General features: G+C 39.8%; 1 protein-coding gene across 1 annotated transcript in view; it reads left to right on the top strand.

Annotated features, from left to right (window-relative positions):
- Nucleotides 1-3,627: 3,627 nt before the first annotated feature.
- Nucleotides 3,628-25,318, top strand: part of LOC145436411 (poly [ADP-ribose] polymerase tankyrase-like) — a 57,329-nt gene continuing 35,638 nt past the window's right edge. Inside the window, exons 1-22 of the mRNA XM_080313757.1 lie at nucleotides 3,628-3,776; nucleotides 4,399-4,562; nucleotides 5,360-5,421; nucleotides 5,490-5,583; nucleotides 7,235-7,352; nucleotides 9,439-9,587; nucleotides 10,529-10,722; nucleotides 11,360-11,531; nucleotides 12,719-12,801; nucleotides 12,932-13,111; nucleotides 13,287-13,349; nucleotides 15,263-15,432; nucleotides 16,507-16,615; nucleotides 18,491-18,657; nucleotides 19,969-20,047; nucleotides 20,147-20,284; nucleotides 21,032-21,232; nucleotides 22,382-22,590; nucleotides 22,959-23,154; nucleotides 24,231-24,362; nucleotides 24,820-24,922; nucleotides 25,127-25,257. Coding sequence (XP_080169883.1) covers nucleotides 4,406-4,562; nucleotides 5,360-5,421; nucleotides 5,490-5,583; nucleotides 7,235-7,352; nucleotides 9,439-9,587; nucleotides 10,529-10,722; nucleotides 11,360-11,531; nucleotides 12,719-12,801; nucleotides 12,932-13,111; nucleotides 13,287-13,349; nucleotides 15,263-15,432; nucleotides 16,507-16,615; nucleotides 18,491-18,657; nucleotides 19,969-20,047; nucleotides 20,147-20,284; nucleotides 21,032-21,232; nucleotides 22,382-22,590; nucleotides 22,959-23,154; nucleotides 24,231-24,362; nucleotides 24,820-24,922; nucleotides 25,127-25,257 — 2,907 coding nt within the window. The 5' untranslated portion in view covers nucleotides 3,628-3,776; nucleotides 4,399-4,405. The remainder of the gene's footprint in view (nucleotides 3,777-4,398; nucleotides 4,563-5,359; nucleotides 5,422-5,489; nucleotides 5,584-7,234; nucleotides 7,353-9,438; nucleotides 9,588-10,528; nucleotides 10,723-11,359; nucleotides 11,532-12,718; nucleotides 12,802-12,931; nucleotides 13,112-13,286; nucleotides 13,350-15,262; nucleotides 15,433-16,506; nucleotides 16,616-18,490; nucleotides 18,658-19,968; nucleotides 20,048-20,146; nucleotides 20,285-21,031; nucleotides 21,233-22,381; nucleotides 22,591-22,958; nucleotides 23,155-24,230; nucleotides 24,363-24,819; nucleotides 24,923-25,126; nucleotides 25,258-25,318) is intronic.

The following is a 25,318-nucleotide window of genomic DNA, read 5'->3' as shown; positions in this document are numbered from 1 at the left end:
GAAGTGTTCTCTTTTCCTGGATCTGAAAATATGGGTTCCGCAATAATACCGAGAATGCTATTACCATTCTCGGTCGTGTCTATCTCTGTAATAGCATTCTCAGTCGTGTCGTTCACGGTATTAGCATTCTCGGCAATGTCCATTCGGTATTGACCGGACACGACGCAAGCTCCATCTGTTTTTGGGAACTATATTTTTACGGCAACCGTGACACAGCAGTCAGTGACAGTAGATTGGAATTGAATTGAAGTGAACCGGGGCTTACGATATTCGAGTGAACTCAATTTTAATATTAGCAATTTCGTCATTTCAATACACCACAAGAGTGCGATACCATGAGAAGATAACAGATATGAAGGTGACGAAACAACATATTGGAATAGCCTTTGAAATCAGGCACACACCTGGACCAGGAGATGTAGAAGTGAGGCATGCACTATGCACACTGAATGAAAAGTAGAAGAAGATAATATAAAAGGACAGAGACGACAAAGACGTGGGATGTGTCGGAAGACGAGATCGATATGTCAGGTCGTGGTCCGGTAAATTGGAAGGCTGCGAATTTTGATCACAGATGTTGAGATTGCCGTAACCCTATGTGCGTAGGCTACATTCGGTGTCAAATCTCTGGTGTATAGATCTCGTTCTCAGTAATGTCCATTCTCGGTCGTGCCTTTCTCAGTCATGTCAATATCTGTAATGTGCATTCTCGGGAATATCCGTTCTCGGTAATGTCCATTCTCGGTAATGCCTATTCTCGGTAATGTCTATTCTCGGTAATGTCCATTCTCGGTAATATCCGTTCTCGGTAATGCGTATTCTCGGTAATGTCCATTCTCGGTAATAGCATTCTTGGTTTTCGTATGTCAACCAGAACTTCAGTGTACAATTCAAAAATGTTCACCTGAATATTTTCAGATGGCACTTCGTAGCTATATAGCTATGCTCGTATAGTGCACCGTAGTAGAACATCGTCAGACAGACAGACAGACAGACAGACATTTATTGCTTCGTCAAACATAAAAAGTTGACTGGAGGTGACGATATGGCCTATAAAGGCCTTGTTACTCGTCACCTCCATGGCAGTAAAGTAATCGAGTGCACTCATCCGAATAAATATAACACTGGACAGTCTGCAACACAGAAGAAAATAATAATCACAAATAGAAGAAAATAATAATCACAAATATATAACAAAGACAGTAGTCATGGCAACATACTAGGTAAAGCAATATGAAATCAATAAATAGATGTATAATTTATAAACTGCCGGGTAGCCTACATACTCTCATATCTTATTATAATTTGAAAAAAGGTAATCCAGGTATTGGGTTTTAAATTCATGCTGAGAGAGCTCTTTAATACTGTCGGGCACTCCATTCCAAATATTTGGGCCCATATATTCAATGGACTGTTGGGTCAATCTGGAGTTCATCCGGTGAACATAAAGATGACCAGATTCCGATGATCTAGTAGAATACCCATGTACAGTGGAAGATTGCTCAAACAAGCTATTAAAGTAAGGGGAGATATTTCCGTTTGTAAATTTATGCATCAGGTTGGCTATTTCATAATTATACAAATCGGGTAGCTTAAGTATCCTGAGAGCTAAATAACCGGGAGTAGCAGATGACCTAGAATCAATTCCACATATATTTCTTATGGCTCGATTTTGGATGACACAGATTCTGTTTAAATCCGTCTGATTGGCCTTCCCCCATACACACAATCCATAAAGCAGATGAGGGTGAAATAAGGAGAAATAAATGGTTCTCAAGGTCTGTCTAGGGAGAGAATGTCTCAGTCTCGCTAGAATTCCGGCCGTAGCAGATAGCTTTTTACATAGATTGAAAATGTGGGTCTTCCATTTAAGATTGGAGTCAATGATAATTCCCAGATATCGAGTATGGGTTGAGGGTGCAATAATGACATCAGATACACTTAGTGAAAAAGTTGAGGTAGCTTTACAATTGAAGACCAGTATCTGAGTCTTAATTGGATTAATGGTTAATCGATTGGTTTTCATCCAAGCAGTCATCTGACAAATCTCGGAATTAGCTTTGGTTTGTAGAGAGGTCAAGTCTGTAGCAGATATAAGTACACAAGTATCATCGGCAAATAGAACTGAGGTCTCTGAGATACATGCAGCAACATCATTGATATAAAGACTAAATAATAGGGGTCCTAAAACGGAGCCCTGTGGTACACCACACACTATGTCACCCTTTTCAGAAGGTAGGTGATCCTTACTGTAAACATATTGACATCGATTGGTAAGATAGCTTGTAATCAAATCCAAGGCTACACCTCTGATACCATAACACGAGAGTTTACTTATAAGTATTGAATGATTGACAGTGTCGAAAGCTTTTTTTATATCAAGAAAAACAACACATGAAATCATACCAGAGTTGTGTCTCTGATATATTTTGGAAGTAAGGGCAAGAATTGCTTGATTTGTGTCAAGATTTTGTCGGAAGCCAAACTGGTTGTCTAGTATGACAGAATGAGCATCGAGGAAGTTGGTAAGTCGTCGATGTAATAGCTTTTCAAAAATGGTTGACAAGGATGGTAGGATAGATATGGGGCGGTAGTTGTTGACATTGTATTTATCACCTGACTTGAAAATAGTGACAACCTTGGCGACCTTCAATGCATCTGGAAATATCCCTAATGAAATAGAACTGTTGAAAAAATGGACCAGGTGTCTAGAAACCAAAGGAAAAATCAATTTTAGTAGTTTAATAGGAATTCGATCACATCCTTCAGCTTTGTCATTCTTGAGTGAGTACGCTAAGATAATCATTTCCTCTTCTGTGGTCGGAGAGAGAAGTTTCGTCCAGGTTAAACCAATGAATATAATGATGATAATTATCGGAATTTAAAATAGAAAATAATCCCTCTAAAAATCTTTATAACAAAACCGCAGAAACACAGGATAGAAGGAGACCCAAAGCTTATAATTATAATCAACCAAAATGCTGGACGCCATTGACGTAGACACGTTTACCTCGCAAGTTGGCGCTGCTATCTGTGACGTTTCGTCTGTCGTAAGATGGCGCTCACTTCGTGTCGTTCTGGCCAGCACTCGTTTTCTTTCAATATTACTGATGTTAAAACATGAATTCACTATTATCACGTGGTATAAATACTAGATAAAGTCATTATCTATACTTCAAACTAGTATTGAATCTGTTTAGAGTCTTTTTAGGCCTACACGAAGGCTCCAAAGTATGGGTGTGGTCTTGATGGCGCTATATTTTTTCACCCTCGAGATGTCGCTCCCGTGTCTGGAAAAGAGGAAAAAGCAGCCATTTGCCGCGAGTTGGCGCAGGTATACACGTGCCGGCAATGGCGGCGATTTTGTATTGTATTTTGCAAAGCCATCCAGCCGCGGCGAATGGGCGCTTGGACTCAATAACAATAAATAATGCCGTGTTAAGTGGCAAGGATGAATTTGGATTCTGCGATGTTTAGCCTTAGTCGAGAAAATTGGGTTGGATTCCACTGGTATTTTCGCGGCACCTATAAGCGGCCGTTAAATTTCATTGCAGCAGTATCTATAAAGACTAATGCATGTATTATTTGCCGCATACTAGGCCACACACATCAAGTAGCCAACAGTCCCGAGTCACTCGCTTATAATATGTCACAAGACACAAGCAAAGGTTATTAATTATTGTTTATTGATAAAACAGGACAACCGAATATTATAATACTCTGATTTGATTTGAACGGCTTGAGCATCATTGAGACTGGAACTTTGAAGCGTGAAAGTGAGTATATTTTGTATATAATTCACATATTTCAAATTATGTTGTACTATATTATTGGGTATTCTTGTTTAAGTTTTAAATATGATATCTAAAGGTGGAACTGTGTTATGTATATTTTTTCATTTTCTGTTAATTCTGATATCAAGAATCAATGTATCGTTGGATTTCATAGTTTCCGATTTAGTCAAGATCAAGAGTTAATAAAATAAGTTTCAATATCAAGTTTCTACGAAACTCTAATATTATTCAATTGTATATATTGCAGTTCTGTACCTCCTAGGGTCTTTTCATGCTACTGTTGTTAATTATAGAACAGTAAGAACACCGTTGGTTTTAATTTGATAGGCAATTTTCAGTAGTTCCAGTGCTTTCACCAGATTACAATTTACATTTTCAGTATCATTATTAACCAAACTTCGACTGTAGTGTAATTGATTCATCATTTTCCCTTTGCAACTGTATAATACGGTACGCATTATGAAACGCGAACGGGTAATACTTTTCCATTCATCTGTTGAGACTTGTCAAAAGTGGTAGACTACCTAAATTTGACTATTTCTCGAAAATCAATATGGAAATCAACTTTTATCACTACTTTGAATATGCTCAAAATTATTTTCAGGCATAAAATGGCAACTAACGGCGCTGAGATCGCTGTGAATGGCGAAGAGATGGAAGTTGATGAATCTGCTGGAAAGGAAGTGGTGGAAAAACTAACCAAAATTGATCAAAAAGATCAGGAAACCAAGGACGAAGCCTCTGAAAAGACTGCAGGGAACACGCAAGGTATAGTAGTGGTCAAATTTTCCACGCATCGTTATTTGGACCACCGGACAATAATTTTTTGAGATTTCCCTCTTGAACATATTGGAATCAGCCGGATCGAAACGGACATTGTGTGTCAACAATTGCGTCGATTACTCGAATTTTCATGCCTCTAGCGTCGTATTTGGTGATACGATTGTTGATATACAATGTTCTTTCCAATTCTCTACTATACGGACCATGATGTTTCTTGATTAACAAAATTCGTCTTAAAAACATGACCAGAAAAACTGATGCATCATAAACCGTCTTAATAAGCTAGTTATATCTTACAGCTCCTGGCCCATGTCAACTTTCCAGTCTCATTTTTAAGACCACAAATCATGTCGTTTCTTGATTAGCGAAATTTGTCTTAAAAACAATACCAAAAATACTGACACAGCAAAAACTGTCGTAATAAGCACAACATGTCTTATAAGATGCGTTTCATTGGTCTTATTTTTAAGACTAAATAATTGTGACAATTATAGGCTATATGGTCTTGAAAAGCTGAATCAGTCTCAATTTTAAGACCTTAATTCATCAGTGAGACTAAAATTGCTGAAAATGAGACCAAATCATCCTCATTTCTTAAATTTGAGACCAAAGTTGTCTAATTTTTTTTCGTAGTGTAGTTGCTGACGATTGACGATTACCCCTGATGAGTGTCAGCCGAAAATATTCGGGTTTATTTCAATATTATTATACTATTCAATAGCATGTTGAAGTTCGGTAACTCCAAGCGTCTGATCAATTCTACCTGTTATTCTTTATTGTAGCGGAAGTACAAGAGGACGTTTCTTTGCAATCCGACGGGCCTGCGCAAGAGCAAGAATCGCAGGTCAGTAAAAGCAGAAGAAATACATTTTCAACATAGTGTGACGTCACTGAAAGGAGATTCGTTTTCAGGACGAGGCCGAAACGCAAGAAATGACCACGATCGACGCCAGCGCTATTCAAATGGACGGCGGCGATGACCAGAAAGAGGACCAAGATGACAAAGGTGAATATTTTCGCCCCTGGTTGCGCAAATCTCATCGTCTTCTGTCAAGGAGCTGGAGAATTGAAAAATTATGAACTTTTCCAAATTAGATTAGACTTGGAATTATAGCTACATAATTTTTTCCAACTTTGATTGGAATTAGAATTATTGAATTCGCGAAAATTTTGAAATTGAACTCAATTTCAGTCCATATCAAATTAGAGGTCATTCTGATAAGAGTGGAAATGACAAATATTTGTACAGCAAGCTTGGCTGGTTCCGCACTATACAGTTCTCCTGTAGCATTTTCAGGAAATCCTAGATATTAGATTAGAATTAAAATTAGAGCATGGAAGCATTTCACAAATTAGATCAGAATTGGGTTACTGGCATTTCGCTGTAATTAGACGACCGCCATTACCAAGTTGTTGAAGTCTGGCCCAGGGCTTGCCAACCTTTCATTCACTGTGGCCCCCTTTGAGAATTTTGAAAAGTCATCCCGCCCGCCTATTTTTTCAGCCATTTGAAAAAATTTAGGAAACGTTATTTTGAGTGAAAACTTGGTTTATACAGTGTTTAAAATGATAAAATGATGTAAATACAGCACTCAATCAACATGATAGCACATTATATAGTTACCAAATATTCAGGTAGTCTGATGGCTGAGCTTTTTTTGCTCTGATAACAGTCTAAATAAAGTAATTATATTGAAATACTAGACCGGTACTCTAATTCTAATTTAGTTTGTCAAATGTTTCCATGCTCTAATATTTATCAAATCTAATTCCTGGTTTTCCTGAAAACACTACAGGAGAAATGTATAATGCGAAAGGAGCCAAGCTTGCTGTACAAACATTTGCTTTTCTCATGCTTGAGTCTGAACTGTGATTTGGTACGAACGGAGATTGATTCAATACCCATGTTTTCGCTATTTCAGTGAGTCTGATCTGATTTTGAAAAAATTGTATAGCTGTAATTCTGATTTTAATCCCGCATCACTGTAAGTGGGGTGATTAAAGAACATCGCGCAACGGAACACCGTTATGACGACTCGCGCCAAACGATGACAATAGTTTTCTAGCTGTTCGACAACTTAATTTTTCAAAATGCGCAACCAGAACTAGAAGGGGAACTCGGGGTTGTAACCAAGTCGCAAGGGTTCCGAATCACAAGTCTATCTCACTTTCATAGTTCTTTAGTTAGTCATTTTCAATTTATCGCCGAGTCAAGTCCAAGTCAGTGAGTAGACGGTCGAATTCGAGTCATATTGTTGTGACTAGAGTCCAAGTGATTGCGTTCACTGTTCAGTTTTGAGTTCAACCCACTTTTTCAACTCTGCTCGAGCGATATAGAATGGCTCGCATTCATAATATCGTAATTTTCCACAGTCCTAACAGTTCCTGGCCCCTATTTTCCAAGTATCAGGACTTATAGACGAAATACCGATCATGTGGTGACTTTATTATTCTTCGAAGTTACAATGAAATGTCTGTCTTGGCCATCCTAGTCTCGCGTCATATGACTTGGTTCGAGTCATTTTACGCATTTGCGAAAATGACTCGAGTCGAGTCAGTTGACCGTCAACAAACCAGCTTAGTAGTTGGTACGAGTCTGTTGGGGGTGGTGGGTCCCTGGTTTGGTCTTTGGAATTAACCCCGTCCCTTGAACCTAGATCAAAAGGCGAAGGCCAAAGGCGGGGAGAAACGCAGCGCAAGCGCGATGGCCATGGCGACGAGGGAGAAATCGAAAAGGCCACGTAGGCACGTTGCGACGTCGTCGCTGTTTTACGAGTAAGAATGTCGGGATTTGGTGGAATTTTTATCTATTGTAGATTGTAGTTGGAGTCAGACTCGTGAGTCTCGAACAGTGGTGATTGTAGCAATGTCGGGAAGACTCGAGCCATGATTTGCTTTGAATCGAGCGCGTTGCGGCAGTGTCTTGATGACTCTAGTAATGTTATTTATAGCAGTGTTGGGATCAAGTCACTACCTTAGTACCTTCGAGTCACAAGTCTTCTCGAGTCATTGCACATTTTGACTCGAGTCAAGTCCAGTCACGAGTCGGGTCAAGTTGAATTTTCAAAGTACGAGACATGATTCAGAGTCATTGCATTTTTCTAACTTTTAGATAGTCCGATTTGTGCGAATAATTATCGAGACGACCGATTTCGAATCGTTGGGCGAGGCCGTTCACAATTCCATTTGTGTGCCTTGGAGTCGACTTTTATCAAAATACACCAACCAAAACTCTGTCAACAAAAGGAGTTCGTGTACCACCTAAAAATAGTACATTGAACCTCTCTCTTTCATGCTGGTGACGTCATATTTTGTGATACGATTGTTGATATACAATGTTCTTTCCAATTCTCTACTAGTTGCTGACGATTAACCCTGACGAGTGTCAGCCGAAAATATTCGGGTTTATTTCAATATGAATATATTATTCAATTGTATATTGAAGTTCTGTACCTCCAAGAAGCTCTTCTAACTTTTAAATACAGATGGAACCCCCGCTTATTCTTGATCGAGGAACGAATATCGTATAGTATATATAATAGTTGAATGCACGCGCAAAGGGATACTCTATCACTCACACATACGTAGAACTGCTAAACTATCCCAGTATAGCGCTATAGCCTCAGTCTACAACAGTGGTTCCCAACGTGGGCGGTCTAGGGGGGCGATGGTCAACTCGCGAAAATTAAGCTGTAAATGTGTAATTTCGAGGTCGAGCCGAAAAGTTGACCTTTTTTTTTAGTCAACTCGCCGGTGATTACAGTTTGCATGCCCATTTTTAGGTACCCAATATTTGGTGGGCCATGATCGGAGTCGAAAATGGTTGGGAACCACTGGTCTATAATTATCAGCCAAAAACATGACAACATACGTAACCTCAGATAGTTAAGACAAATTAATGTGATGAAATAGCCTGCCCACCTACGTATCCAATATATAAATTTATAAACGTATAACGATATTCGTTCGATCTAAATCATACGAGAAGGCTGGTTAAAGGGGCACTGCACTCTAAAAATGATGTGGTCTCAAATTGAAGGGTGAAACGAAAAAAAATTTGGCCGCAGCCGTTTTCTTCAGAACGCCACCGTAATGGAGCTGCGATTTATTGAAATTTTCACAAGTGTTTCCCACTCATGCAGTCACGCAGAGATCGAACTTTATATAGGTGTCAGTCGAAGTTATGAAGGAAATATGTCGTACACGCCAATTTGGTTCAGATACCGCGTTCAACAGAAGATGTTCAGTCAGGAGATTTATGTCGAAATCGGGCCTAGTGTATTCTATTTCTTTAGAACAGAAATAGATCATGTCCTATTCTTATGTATTAAACATTGCTAATGTATAAAATATCGTTAGGCATGATCTATTTCTGTCCTAAAGAAATAGAATACGTTATGCGCGATTTCGTGGAAATTTCAATAAATCGCAGCGCCGTTACAGTTCGTTTTGCCCTTCAATTTGACACCACATCATTTTTAGAGTGCAGTGCCCCTTTAAGGTGAGCAAGTTGAGCATCACTGCGTTTGCGATCAATTCATTTGTGGTGTAACAATGTAGGCCCGATATAACGCACAATCATTAAATGATTGGTTAGCGATCCGAACGCTGGACTCAAGTCAGACTCATGAATTGAGTATTAAATTATAATGATTCGTGGCGAGAAGTTGGAGCTGATTATCGTGAGTACTGACATTGTAAGCTCCTTCCCACTGAAAGAGTTAATTTATGAAAAAGAATTATAGTTTCGATACTTTTTTCCGCTGTGGAAGCCTTGAAACCTCGATTGGTCGTATCTGAGTGGTCTTTAAAATCGGGTTACTAGAAAAATTTGACTCTACTTGTTCTCGCCCCATTTCAGGTACGAAGTCCCAGTGAAGGCGTCCAGCCCCAGCGTCTCGTCCCAGGCTCAGAAGAAAGTCGAGCCCGCGGCCCCGGCCGTGGCCCTGACGCCGGAGACGAAGCCGTATTTTGCGAAAGGCGAGGTTTTGGCCGTCAGAAGCGAGGACGGTGAGTGATTTGTGTCGTTTACAAAACAAAAACCTCTAAAATTTGTAGTAGAGATGATGCACATCAAATTTGGCTCAATTCCAACCATTAGAAGCGAAGTTATTGCAGTAGAAAGATTTCTAATTCCATGATTTTATAATAAATAATCACCGTAAATACTATTTTATTCAAATCCAAATTTTTTTTACTGCAATAACTTCGCTTCTAGTGGTTGAAATTGAGCCAAATTTGGTGTGCATCATCTCTACTGACAGCCTAACAATTTTATGTGGTCGGCAGAAAACTTTGAAATTTTATTTGGTAATTTTTTATTTTTTTAATGATAAATTCAAAACTTTCTTGTGCACGAATCTCGGTTCTACTGGTTGGAATGGAGCCAAAGTTGGTGTGCAGCGTTTTCTTAACCAACCTAACAATTTTTTCAAGTAGCCAGTGAAATCTGAAGAAAAAGTTTTTTTTTTGAACAGCCCCTAGTGAATATAATCAAGAAGACCATGTTTTGAAAATTGAGAAGTTTAGGTTACTTCCTTAGAGTCCACAACGTATACCTGGTGCGAATAAGTACGTGCTATTCACTGCGACAGAGATCTCTTCTTTCAAACAAGTCACGAGTGGGGAGTGACCCTCTCAGACTGCGTGTTTATGGTGAAACGCTCTACTATGTTTTGAGAGTATCGATTGAATTGGTTGAGCAGAAAGAGGTCACTCACGGCTCAAAACTTGTCTATTTTTACAACAAGGTTATCTCAAGTGGTCCAAGTTTTATCTGTACTTGGATTGTCTTGCGAAATGCCCTGCACTTGAAAAATTTGACTCAACTTCGACTAGAATCCCCACCGAAACCGAGTGACTTGCATGACGATGTCAGCGGTGGATAGCTGATCTATATTATGAGCCCTATTTTGTGTGCTCTCATCCCAAATTTGGCTCGCATTTCGCAGGAGGCTATTATCTGTGCTGCTGTCCGATGAACATCTACAACCCTGCGAAGAAATTCAAAGTACGGTGGTTCGACAAATTCGAGGAGCCCAACATCTACAAAAAGTCGTATTTTGACTTTCTGCACGAGAAAGCGGTCCTGTACTCGGGGCTTGTCTTGAAAAAGCTGGACAGCGGAAAGTACGAACTGCCGGAGGTAGGATTTGGTGTTTTCGAGGAAATACCATGAATGTTGTTACTTTACGTTAACCCTTGATTGATTTTAATTGGATTTAAGGGGACTAGAGGCTCAGCAGCTCTATCTCGCGGAAGGCTGACCCGTAACCGTGAAATTTCCATGGCTGCTAGCAGGCTTGGAAAGTAGACAATATTCAGATTTTTCAAATCAAATTGGTATTAGAATTAGGGCTGCACATTTTTTCCCCGATTAGATTAGAATAAAAATTAAAGCTGCACAGATTTTTCCAAATTACATTAGAATTATTGAATTTGCAAAATAGTAATAAAGTAACAAAACTATTGTGATTTCGTCTATTAGTACTGGTATACTTTGAAATGCGACCAGAAACTGCTAAAAGTGAGGAAAATTAGCATATTATAAATGCGAACCATTTGATATCACCAAACAGAGTTATAAATAGTGGGTTTAAGAAAACTTTAACTGGAAACTGAGCAGTCAACACAATGACTTGGACTCGGACTTGACTCGGTGGCGAATTGAAAATGACTCGACTCGAGTCAAAACTATAAAAGTGAGATAGACTTGTGACTCGGAGCCATGCGACTTGGTTACGACCCTGGCATCTGCGTACAACGGTTTTTGTCGGACGCAGGTTCAGGGAAAGAAGATTATGCACCGCTTGGAAAAATCTCTGAAAGGGGACGAGGAGATTTCGTCGGACAGCGAGGACGAGGACCCCGTCACGGGCGACACCCCGAAAAAGAAGGGCAAAAGCCTGAAGAGGCTCACCGCCGGGAAACGGAAGGAAACCCCAAAAATGCAACGTGAGTTATAACTAGGGGTGATTTTTTTGACCTAAAAACAGAATATTTTGACCTAAAAAATCCAAACTCCGACTTTTTTTATCCTGAAAAAACTTGAATATGACAAAATTTTGACCTCGTGTATGTAAATCAGGGTTGTAACGACTCGAGTCGCGATTTTCTGATGACTCGACTTGACTCGAGTCATTTTTCCAAAATACGGAAATGACTCAACTCGGGTTAATCTGTGTATTGACTCGACATTTGACTCCGTAGGGCGATTTTTATTATCTAAAACCGGAACATTTTGACCCAAAAAATCAAAATTTTGTCAGTTTTTATCCTAAAAAACCTAATTTTGACAAAACGTTCACCTCGTGTATGTGAATCAGGGTTGTAATGACTCGAGTCGCGATTTTCTGATGACTCGACTTGACTCGAGTCATTTTTCCAAAATACAGAAATGACTCGACTTGAGTTAATCTGTGTATTGACTTGACTTGGACTCCCTAGGACGATTTTTATTACCTAAAAACGGAACATTTTGACCTACAAAAATCAAAATTTTGTCATTTTTGATCTTTATAAAATTAATTTTGACAATGCGTTTACATTGTGTATGTAAATCAGGGTTGTAATGACTCTAGTCGCGATTTTCTGATGACTCGACTTGACTCGAGTCATTTTTCCAAAATACAGAAATGACTCGACTTGAGTCAATCCGTGTATTGACTTGAGTCATTGCGCGCGACTCGAGACTCAGATGGCCAAGACCGACATTTCATTGTAATTACGAAGAATAGTAAAGTAACCACACTATTTGGATTTCGTCTATTGGTACTGGTACTTGAAAATGCGACTAAAAACTGCTAAAAGTGAGGAAAATTAGTATATTATGAATGCGAATCATTCGATATCACCAGAGCTATAAAAAATGGGTTTAGCAAGACTTTAACTGGAAACTGAGCAGTCAACATAATGACTTGGACTCAGACTCGACCCTCTGCCTGATGACTCGAGTCAAAGCTATAAAAGTGAGATTGACTTGTGACTCGGCTACACCCCTGCTATTCCGACTAAAATCTCATATTTCACCGTTACGCGCTACACGCAAAAGCAATTCAATTGCCGCATTTAATTCACTTCGGCTGGCCTGAAAAATTTACCGGGTCGGAAAATATGATTCTGTTAATGCTTTTTTGTTACAGGGCCGGCCCAGCCTGCGTCGCCCATGGCGGAAGACGATATTCCGCTCGCCAATCTGACCCCTCCGAGAAAGACGGCTAAGAAAGTGAGATCATGATGATTTGTCGTCACTTTTAGTTTGGCGCCGACAATGCTGGTTAGGGCTGTTGAAAAATAGCTTTATTTTTAAAATTTACTGGCAACTTAATAAAAATGCCGGACGCTGCAATTTTCAGACCCCGGTCCCAAAGAAGCCTTCCGACAAGCAGCTGGTGGCGGTGACCCCAAAAATGGGGGGAAGGATCGCCGTGAGCTCCAGCCTGACCAAAAAGAAGGGCGCCACGCCCAGATACGGCAGCGTGACCCAGTCCGCTCGCAGTCCCACCATACGCCTGCCGAAGGGACAGTCTAAAGTGGTAAGTGTTTTGGGTTTAGCGGTTTTGTTTGCTATGAGAAATGACGGATATTAGCCAAGTGGCCATCGAAAAGTATGATTTTTTGGTGAAAAACCTAAAACCTCTCAAAGTCGGTGAGTCAGGTGTCTAGGGTGAAGTCTGTGAGTGAATATTTATTTGTTTATGCCATTCACAGACAGGCGGGGCTTCCGGATCCGTCACCTTCACGCCGAAGAATCAGAGAAACGCGAAAAAATTGGTACGTCTTTATTATGATCTTTGCTATATGTTGCAGATCCCAACACTAACTGGCCCCTGTGTCACTAGGGTGGAGTGGAAAATGGAAAAATTTGAATTTCAAAACAGACACTTGATATGTGGTGACAAATATCGAAAAAATAATTTGTATAACAATTTTGGGCTCGTGCACCCTCTAGTGGTCGTGCAATTGCACCGAACGAGCCAAAAATAGCTAATTTCGCTATATATTGATTACCGCTTGTGCTAGAAAGCTGGTTTTGGGCTCAAAAGATGCGGAAGCAACGAGTTTCTATCTCACTTCCGCAGAACTTTGTCTTAAAAATGAACAGAAAAAAAGTTACCAGCAAATTATTGATTTTTGGGCTGTTTTTAGGTAAAATTAGGCACTGAAGCAGTGGGTATGAGGCCAAAAGCTTGCAGTGATTGATCTTATGACTGACAACTCCATATTGAAAGCACATAAATTGCAAATCCATATTGAAAACACAAAAACAGTGCCTAATTTTACCGAAAAATGGTCTAAAAATCAAGAATTTGCTCATAACTTTTATCTGTTCATTTTTAAGACCAAGTTCTGTGGAAGTGAGTTAGAAACTTGTTGCTTCCGCATCTTTTGAGCCTAAAATCAGCCTTCTAGCAGAAGCGATCATCAATACATAGCGAAATTAGCTATTTTTGGCTCGTTCGGTGCAATTTGCACGACCACTAGAGGGTGCACGAGCCCAAAATTATTATAGAAATTTTTTTTTTAAATTTGGCACCAAATATCAAGTGTCCATTTTGTAATTCTAAATTTTCCATTTTTCACTCCACCCTAGTGTGCCACAGTAACTGAATTTAATTTCGAAAACTGCACCTCTTCATAGAATCATTAGTAATTTTGAGTTTCTTGCTGCAATAATCTTGCAATTTACAATTGAATAGTATATTCATATTGAAGTGAACCTGAATATTTTCGGCTGACACTCGTCAGGGGCTAATCATCACCAACTATTACAGACGCTAATGTACTATGTTCGCAATGTCAACGGGGTGCCTTGGAGTCGACTTTTGTCGCAACATACTTGCCTTTGTGTACCATCTAAAAATAGTACGTTAAGCTTAAGCTTAAGCTCTCTCTTCTCGAGTATTCGAAATTTCATGCCTGCGACGTCATATTTTGTGATACGATCGTTGATGTACAAAGTTCTTTCCGATTCTCTACTTGTTGCTGACGATCACCCCTGACGAGTGTCAGCCGAAAATATTCGGGTTCATTTCAATATGAATATACTACTCAATTATATGTTGAAGTTCTGCACCTCAGATAAGCGCTTGCAATTTCTGAAGTAGACATCTCTGATTAGTAGGGCAATTTATTTTACCTAAAATACAGAAGATTTTGACTGAAAAAATCTAAATTTTGACTTCTTTTGACCTAAAAAAAACGACTGATCTTCATTTCTGGTTGGAAATGTCTGTCCTGACGAAGTAGTTTGGCCTGAACATACGTTTTTGGCTTAAAACTGTCGAATTTTCACATGAAAAACTAGTATGTTAACGAAATCTGGCCCTATGAAGAATTCCAGTAGTTACATCGCGTGTTATGGTAGAAATAATTGAAATTTGTTGTAGTACAACGAAAGGTACTTTCCTACATTCTTGGGGGTAGAAAGTGTCCGTCCTTACTAAGCGGCTTGCCAAGAATGGAGAAAGAATGTTCAACAGCAGCAGTTGTTGGCTGACAACACTCAAGTTGTGCATACACTGCTGGCGACAAACGGTGTTGCTTCATTCTGTCATTGTTGACTACATCACAAGTTTTCATCATGCGCTTCTTGATATAAGAACCATGCAATGCCCACGCAGTCTTCCTTCAGTTAGAATATTGTTATCGTTGGTTGAGTGGCCCAATGACGTTTACTGTTTCAGCTGGCGATATCGTCTGGCGAGGAGAAGGGCGGCGTGATCAGCTCCGACACGGTGGTCCAGTATATGTACAGCCACGACGCGGTGTCGTCACGTCAGGTCTTGACCAACGACCAGCTCACCGAGAACACGGCCATAGAGGTCAGCGCCGTGGACCCTTCTTTCGATTCAAGGTGGATATTACTGACAGTTTTTTCGTCTACTAGATACACTCTAGGGCTGTTCAAAAAAAAAGTTTTCCTTCAAATTTCACTGGCTACTTGATAAAATTGTTAGTTTGGTTAATAAAACGCTGCGCACCAACTTTGGCTCCGTCCCAACCACTAGAAGCGAAGTTATTGCAGTAGAAAACTTTCTAATTCCATGATTTTATAATAAATAATTGAAGAGTTGGTCACCGTAAATACTATTTTATTCAAATCCAAATTTTTCTACTGCGATAACTTTGCTTCCCGTGGTTGGATTTGAGCCAAACCTGGTACGCATCATCTCTACCGACAGCCTGACAATTTTATGGGGTCGGCAGAAAAATTTTGAAATTTTTGTTTTTGTTTTTTAATGTTAAATTCAAAACGTTCTACTTCACGAATCTCGCTTCTACTGGTTGGAATTGAGCCAAAGTTGGTGCGCAGCGTTTTATTAACCAACCTAACAATTTTATCAAGTAGTCAGTGAAATCTGAAGAAAAAGTTTTTTTTTTAACAGCCCTAGGCCACATTCGAGCTTCATACGACAAAAACCATGTGAAATTGACTGCTGGGAACTTTGCGTCGCAGAGAGCCCATGCGGGGTGTTCTGTGCCATCATTGATTTCTTCAGATAAACCTTGCGTATAAAAGCTTTTAATTATAGAAGCAGAACATTCTCGTAGGCTTAGTATGTATCAAAATCACTAGTATAATTGTCAGGAACCTCAACCTCTTCAATGAATTTTTTCGATACTGTTGGTAGTTTCACATATCACTGTCGAAATTTTATTCATTTTCAGCCCACGTGATCAGATTAACCAGTAGAGCTTTTCCGTATTAAATAAAAACTAGAATTGTGTCGGAAGAGTTTTTCCGAGTTAGATTAGAAATAGAATAACTGAATTCGCAGAACTTTGAAAATTAAATTTCTGAATTAGAAAGACATAAGACAAAATTCGAGTTTCGTACTATACAGTTCTCCTGTAGCATTTTCAAGAAGAACACAAATTCGATTGGAATGAAAATTTCGCTACTTAATCGGCATTCACGTTGTTTCAGATCTCCGAATTGTTATCTGCCGCCTTCGAAGCTGCCCATTCGAGCCGTGTTGCTCGGAGAGACCGAGAAGCTGGAAGCGCTGTATCACCGTGACGACATGCCTGGCGATGTGAGTATTCCATTCGCGAGTGAAAGTCGGAGAATAATGCTTTCAATCCAATTTTGATCTATAGCTATCTATTAGGGCTGTTAAAAATAAACTTCTTCATATTTCACTGGCTACTTGATATTAGTTCTAGGCTAGTTGAAAAAACGCTGCACACCAACTTTGGCTCCATTCCAACCAGTAGTAGCGAGATTCGTGCAGTCGAAAGTTTTGAATTTATCTTTAAAAAACGAGAAAATAAAATTTCAAAATTTTACTGCCGACCCCATAAAATTGTTAGGCTGTCCATAGAGATGATGCACACCAAATTTGGCTCAATTCCAACCACTAGAAGCGAAGTTATTGCAGTAGAAAATTTGGATTTGAATAAAATAGTATTTTCGGTGACTAGCCTAACTCTGTGATTATTTATTATAAAATCATGGAATTTTAAATTTTTCTACTGCTATAACTTCGCTTCTAGCGGTTGGAATTGAGCCAAATTTGGTGCGCACATCTCTGCTGACAGCCTAACAATTTTATGGGGTCGGCAGAAAAATTTTGAAATTTCATTTTTTTGTTTTTTTATGATAAACTCAAAACGTTCTACTTCACGAATCTCGCTTCTACAGGTTGGAATGGAGCCAAAGTTGGTGTGCAGCGTTTTTTTCAACCAGCCTAACAATTATATCAAGTAGCCAGTGAAATCTGAAGGAAAAGTTTTTTATTAACAGCCCTACTATCTATACATATTAATATTGAAATAAACACAGAATATTTTCGGCTGACACTTTCCGGGGTAATCGTCTGTCACTAATAGACAATTTTGTGATACGATTGTTGATACACAATGTTCTTTCCCAACTCTCTCCTAGTAGCTGACGATGACCCCTGACGAGTGTCAGCCGAAAATATTCGGGTTTGTTTCAATAATAGTACATTATTCAATTGTATCTTGAAGTTTTGTGGCTCCAAGTTCTTGTAAGGTTTTCAAAATGAACCGTGCATCAACGCTGTGTTAAACGAACAATGTCATACAAAAATATTTTGATGACTATTTACTGCAAATCAGTTCGTGTGAAACTACAGTTGCATCGACTCGAGTCATAACTTTTGTTGACTCGACTTGAGTCAACTCGCCAAAGAATTTTACAGATTTGAGTTGAACCTGATTGTGTCGAATTGAAAATGACTCGACTTGACTCGAGTCGATACGATAATTTTCAGATTGACTTGTGACTCGGAACCTTGTGACTTGATGGTTACAACCCGGCTGTGAACAACGTGTTCTGTAGGGGTCTTCAAATCGTACTGGCTACTTGATAAAATTGTTAGGTTACCTAATTTAAGCCTGCACACAAAATTTGGTTCAATTCCAGCCAGTAGCCGCGTTGGTACAGGAGATGAAAGTTTCTATTTATTATATAAAAATAAATAAAATAAATTTGAAAATTTTCTGTTCACCCCATGACAGTGTTAGGTTGTCTATAGAAACGATGTTCCCCTAATTTGGTTCAATTCCGACCAACGGAAGCGGAGTTATTGCCGTCGAAAAAATTTGGATTGTGAATAAAATAGTATTTACGGTGACCAATTCTTTGATTATTTATTGTAGTGGTGCCCACCGTAAATACTATTTTGTTCAAATCCAAATTTTTCGACGGCAATAACTCCGCTTCCGCTGGTTGCAATTGAGCCAAATTTAGCGTGTAGGCTTAAATTAGGCAACCTAACAATTTTATGAAGTAGCCAGTACGAGTTGAGAAAGAAAAGTCATTTTTTAAGACCCCTAGTGATCATTTGTTCATACTTTTTCTTTATTATGATGGTTATTTGCAGGTTGGAAAGTAAATTAAGCGTGTCTAACCATGTCTGACTTTCCATTTTCGTTACACACAGTTCATGCGTCAGTTTCGTTCTACCGACGTGCAGTACACTGCGATACATTACGCCATGCTCAAGAACAGCATGTGCCTGCAGTCTTTGCTGTTGCGCGTTCGCAAGATGACCACGCACGCTTCCGTCGAAGAGACCAGGGAGGTCTTGAAGGGCCGCAACGACTTGGGGTGAGTCGATACCCTAAATGCATGCATGCAACTTGAATGTCGTATTGGAAAGTTCATTTTGTGATGACCTTTTGGTAATAAATATTTATGCACGGACCTGTGAAAGTTTAATTTCGCATCACTGTTCAAAACTGTAAAACACGACCTTAATGGGATACAAAACCAACAAGTAATATATCGTTGGATTCAGAATGTCGACGCCTAACCAACTACTCCACGAAGCGAGATGAGAGCAGGTCCACCGTGCGTGTATTGTATATAATCAATAGGGCGAATTTTTTTACCTAAAACAAGGAAAATTTTGACCTATAAAAGCAAAATTTTCGACTGATTTTGACCGAATTGTAACCTAACGCATGCAAATTAGGTGCTTTCCCCACATAATGTTAAAATTGTACCACTTATATCTTCATTTCTGGTTGGAACTGGCTGTCCTAACGAAGTAGTTTGGCCTGGAAAAACGTTTTTAAGTTAGGAAACGGCAAATTTTTACATGCAAAAAGTAATATTTTAATGAAACCTGGCCGTATGAAGAATTCCAGTAGTTACACTACGTATTATGGTAGAAATAATTATAATTTGTTGGAGTGCAAAAATAGATACTTTCCTACATTCTCGGGTAGAAAGTGTCTGTCCCTGATAAGTAGCTTGTCACGAGTGGAGAAAGAACGTTCAATAGCTGCTGTTGTTGGACGACAACACTGAAATTGTGCGTACGCTGCTGGTAACAAGCCGTGTTGCTTTATTCTGACAATGGTTTCTACATCACAATTTTTACACCATGCGCTTCTTGATATAAGAACCATGCAATGCCCAAGAAGTCTTTCTTCAGTTAGGATATTGCGGTACGTTGAGCGTAACACCATGTCAACCCATTTGTTTTATTTGACCGTTTGTGATTCACAATGAGCAGACGATGGGTCGTCTACAACGGTGGGCCTATAAAGTAGGCTACAAGCTGTAAAATGTGAAATGATAAGTTCCCCGACAGTGCAAAATCTACGATGCAAACGAAATGCAGACGTCAAAAAATTTAGACGTTGTGAACAAGTTAGACAAATTTTGACCTAACACTACAATTTTGACAAGACCAGATAACGTTGTAAAAATATACATATTTTGGTACCTTGTTGAATTCAATACGCATACCTGGTGCGAATACGTACGCGATGTTCACTGCGACAGATGTCATCTTTCAAACAAGCCATGAGCGACTGCTTTCGATACTATCAATACGTGGTAGAACGTTTCACCATAAATACACTTTTTGATTTCGATTTTCGGCAAACTTTGTGAATTTGCCATTTTCAGAAGCGGTTTCAAAGACGACCATTTGACTGCCGTCGACATCAGCAAGGGGATGAAGGAAGGAAACTGGGCTTTTTTGAAGGTGATGCGTTTTAAAATGTTTTTCAAATCCATACTTCCAGCGGTACAATTACGAATTGAAGATTACATTTTCGACATGACAACGGCCCGTTTTCTGCAGGATTGGAAGATGGGTTCTCCTAACGAGACCAACACGGCTATAGAGTACGCGACTTTCGCGGCGACGGAAGGCGTCAACCAAGAGATTCTGCAGATACTGATACAGCATTATCCAAAGCTCAAGGACACTTCCATGATGGTAGCATTTTATTTTATATTTTAATCATTGATTTAGTGGAATGGTGGGCGGTCTCAAATAAACCCCGCTGAAAATGTGAAAATTTTCAAGATTTTCAGCAACGGTGTTGCGGTGACTCGAGTCAATTTTTTTACATTACTCGAGTCACTTTAAAAATTGATTGAATTGACTCGAGTAAAAATGTGCAATGACTTGATATGACTCGTGACTCGAATCAAAATGTACAATGACTCGTTAGGACTTGTGACTCGAATGTAGAGACTTGTTCCCACGGTTTTAATGACTCGAGCCAATTTTTACATTACTCGAGTCACCTTGAAAAATTGAGTTAATTGACTCGAGTCAAAATGTGCAATGACTTGACATGACTCGTGACTCGAATCAAAATGTACAATGACTCGTTAGGACTTGTGACTCGAATGTAGAGACTTGTTCCCACGGTTTTAATAACTCGAGTCAATTTTTTTTACATTACTCGAGTCACTTAAAAAAATTGAGTGAATTTACTCGAGTCAAAATGTGCAATGACTCGATATGACTCGTGACTCGAATCAAAATGTACAATGACTCGTTAGGACTTGTGACTCGAATGTAGCGACTTGTTGCCAGGGTTGTGACGACTCGAGTCATGACTTGACTCGAGTCATTTTTTCAAAATACGGAAATGACTCGAAGCGAGTCAATCTGTGCATTGACTCGACTTGGACTCGAGTGGAAAAGTGCGTCGACTCGATTTTTTCTGCGCAGAACCTGCTGTTTCAAAGCATCCTGCACGCGGCCGAGATGGGCCACCTCGAGACCACGGCGTTTCTGGTTCGTAACTTGCGAAAGTCCTACTCTGCGGCCGTCCCGGCCAGCCACGGCTCGCCGGCTTCTCTCCATGGACACGGCTTTACAGAGCAGCACGAACTGGCCATGTCGCAGGAAGAGGCCTTTCCTCGTTTGACGGTGGGTTCGAGATTTTTGGCTTTTTGTCGTGACTGCTAGGGATGTTCAAAAATGACCATCTTTTTTTAAATTCTACTGGCTACTTGATAAAATTGTTAGGTTACCTAATTTAAGCCTGTACACCAAATTTGATTCAATTCCAGCCAGTAGCCGCATTGCTACAGGAGAAGAAAGTTTCTATTAATTATGTAAAAATAATCATAAAAAACATTTCAAAATGATCTGTTCACCCCATGAAAGTGTTAGGTTGTCTATGGAAACGATGTTCACCAAATTTGGCTCAATTCCAACCGGTGGAAGCGGAGTTATTGCCGTCGAAAAATTTGGATTACCGTAATTTTCCGAATATAGTGCGCCCCCATGTAAAATACGCACTCTTAAAATGACGTGTAAATTCTGGGAAAAAGCCTGTACCCATGTATTGTGCGCACCCTGCATTAGCAGCACATGAATAGCTGTGTTTTAGTATTCAATGTCATTTTGTTTAGCGATGTCACTGTCGAACAATCGTGACATAACCATCGCCAATCATAATACAATTAACGGCATTGTCTCTAAAAGAGAGTAGATAGTAGCCAAAGCCTGCGAGGCCGGTGACGCGATAGTTCAGGCTAGCGACATACGACATATTGCTCACGAGGCCTGGTCTATTAAAATTACTGATGCGATTGCTCAGGCCAACGGTTATGTCGGGCGCACCAGTCCTGTTGGAGATACGACTGATTACGCAAGCGATTATATCTTGCGCACATGGCCTCTTGTATATGCGATTGTTAAGGCTTGTCGTTGACGCGAACGCTTGTAGCAAACGGCGACCTAATTTCTCTCGCACACAAACGGCAAACTAACTCAGCAGGAGAACGCGTGCTGTGCAGACGTTAATTGGCAACACGCTTTTCGTTAATTGACAACACGCTTTTCGTTAATTGGCAACACGCTTCTCTATTAGGCAGCGCGTTGCACTCTATAATACGAATCACGGGGCACGACTTTGTAAACAATTTTGATATTTTTAGACCCAACGCTACAATTTTGACAAAATTTTTACTTTTTTTGGCAAAAAAATCACCCCAGCAATAACATAAAGCCCATTTGCCTACTTTGACCAATTCTGAATTCGATAAAAACCGTTTTTATTTTCGCCTTCAGATCAAAGAAGTGAAGAAGCGCGCGTCCGCGGCCAACGGCTGGCTGCTGCCCTCTCACCTGGCCGCCATCAACCCGGACACCACCAACCTGAAAAACCTCTACCAGGTGTCCCGGGACAGCATCAACATGGCCGACGTCAGGGGCCGCAGACCGATACATTACGCGGCGGCGTGCGAGGGCACGGAACCGATGGAGTTTCTATGCACGAGGTTCGGTTGGGATTAGGCCTGGGATAATTGTAGTTTTGTAATCAGACAAATTGAACGAAATTGTGGTAATCTAATTCTAATCTGATTAGGAAAAGCTATGTTGCTATAGTTTTAATCCTGATCTAAATTATAAAAAAGTGTGTTGCTATAATTCTAATTCCAATCGGATTTGGAAAAAACTGTGTACGGTATCTTTAATTCTAATTGTAATCTAATTTGGAAAAAAAACTGAAGCTATAATTCTAACTATGAAAATCTAATTTAAAATCTAAATAATCTCATATCGGTAACGACCGTGAAGCTATCTTTCTAAATCTAATATAATTTGTAAATGCTGAAAATTTTTCAATTGTCCGACTATGCGGCAGGGTGAATTACGAGGAGCAGGACCAGATGGGCATGACGCCGCTGATGGTGGCTGCGATAAGCGGACGTCACAAGAACGCCGAGATTATTCTGAAGACGGCCGTGAAGAACTCGCCCAACACCATAGAGAACGTGGTGGAGAGACCGGACCGGAACAATTACGCGGCGGTGCATTACGCGGCCCAGCACGGACACGCGGTGAGTGCCCCGGGTCTGTTATCGGTGGTATTGCCGAAGGAAGGGGGGGTTGGGACCGAATTAAATTTTCTGGATGAAAACCTCGTTTTACAAAATGTAAATCCATCATATTTCAAAATTGGAATCCCTTTTATCAGAATCAGAACCCGCCCCCCTACCGAATTAAATTTTCTGGTTTAAAGACCTCGTTTTTCAAAATTGAAATCCATCATTTTTCAAAATTGGAACCCCTTTTTTCAGAATTTGAGTATTTCCATATCGAAACCCCTACCGAATTCAGTTTTCCGGTTTCAAGACCTGGTTTTTCAAAATTGAAACCCTTCATTTTTCAAAAGTGGAACTCCTTTTTTTTTCAGAATTGGAAACCACCCATTTCCAGATCGAAACCCCTACTGAATTAAATTTTTGGTGTAAAGACCTCGTTTTTCAAAATTGAAACCTCTTTTTCTTAGTATCGGAACCCACCCATTTCTATATCGAAATCCCCTACAGAATTAAATTTTCTGGTTTAAACATCTCAATTTTCAAAATTATAACCCAGCATTTTTCGAAATTGAAACCCCCTTTTTCAGAATCGAAACCCACCCATTGTCGTATCGTAAATCCCCTATTTTTCAAAATTGAAACCCTCTATTGTTGAGAATCGGAGCCCACCCTTTTCCATATCGAAATCCCCATTTTCTCGAAATCGAAACCCCCATTTTTTCACAATTGAAACCCCGTTTTTTCAAGATCTGAACCTTTTCTGAATCAAACAACCCATGTTCTCAAGATGGAATACCCAGTTTTTCGTAATCGTAACCCTATATTTGACATGTTCAAAACACCCATTTTTCAAAATTGTAACCCCCCTTTTTCAAAATGAATTCCTTGGTTTTCAAAAGCAACCCCCACCCTCCTCCTTTTCAAAATCGAAAACTCCTCGTTTGTAAATGTCAATATTTCTACGATCATCATTGTATTTGTTAAATAATGGTATTTATTTCGCCATGGCAGCAACAGTTGATAGCTTCAGTTTTGACAGTGCCTCAAGTATGACGGAGGAACATATAAATCTGTTTGTTTTTCTTATACAGGACGTGATCCAAATCCTGGCTAAGCACGGCGCCAACATGGACAGGTCGGTCAGTATTTCGAAGGCCCGCGCCACGCCGCTGATGCTGGCCGCGGCTAACGGACATTTGGAGACTTGCGTGGCGTTGGTGGACGTAAGGCATTTACTACCTTTCTCTAAGCTACCATGCCCTAGTCAAAATGGCGTACAGCACTTGAGAATGTGGGTTAAATTTAGTAATTTGGATTAAATTTAGTCTTGGTTTAGGTTAGTGTCGGGTTAAAATGACTGTCCCGTTGATACACAATGGTTTTTTAAATTCTGTACTAGTTTGCTTGCGATTACTATAAAGTAGTGTCAGCCGACAATATACGATTGCATCTCAATATGAATATATTCTTGAATCGATTTACTTTTGCTCGCTGACATAAATTAGAATCTATTTAGTTTCATCAACTGTTGACATAGTACACAAGGAATTTGTTCATTTAAACAGCTATAATATTAATACGTTGATTGTAGTCTTAGATTGCAAGTGATTTTGCTACAGCACGGGAATTGGAACTGCCACACATTTTGAGGATAATCTTTGAATTTTCCTTGGTTTTCAGTGTGGCGCAAGTATCGAAGCCGTTGACAAACTTCATCGAACCGCCCTGATTCATGCCGCGCTCAACGGGCATTATCCTGTGATGACGTACCTGCTGAGAAAAGGCAAGTTTTTCTTCTCTATATATTTTGTGTTTGTTGTTTGCTTGGGCGTGTTCGGAATTCTGGTGTAAAAACGCTTGGGAACTAAACACTAAACACTAAACGCTAAACACTAAACAATACGTATCATTTTAAAAATTTGGCCCCAAAATATTTCCTTGTTTTTCTCTGCGCTTGTACTTGTTAGAAATGTGTGATTGAATGCAGGAGCCGACCCTAACTCCGCGGATTCGTCAAACAACTCTGCGATCCACTACACCGCGGGGTACGGATGGTATCACTGCACGCAACTGTTGTTAGACGCCGGGGCCAGAATCGATGTTCACAACGACAGAAAGGTGAAGTGATTGTGATATTTAATGCTGATTTTGGAATGATTTTACCAATTACTGAAATTTA

The sequence above is a fragment of the Botryllus schlosseri genome, chromosome 3 (genome assembly GCF_051294905.1).
Source record: "Botryllus schlosseri isolate E-star chromosome 3, Bs_hap1, whole genome shotgun sequence".
Lineage (NCBI taxonomy): Eukaryota > Metazoa > Chordata > Ascidiacea > Stolidobranchia > Styelidae > Botryllus > Botryllus schlosseri.
Note: the sequence above shows the minus strand (reverse complement) of the source record. Positions and strands in the feature narration are given on the sequence as shown.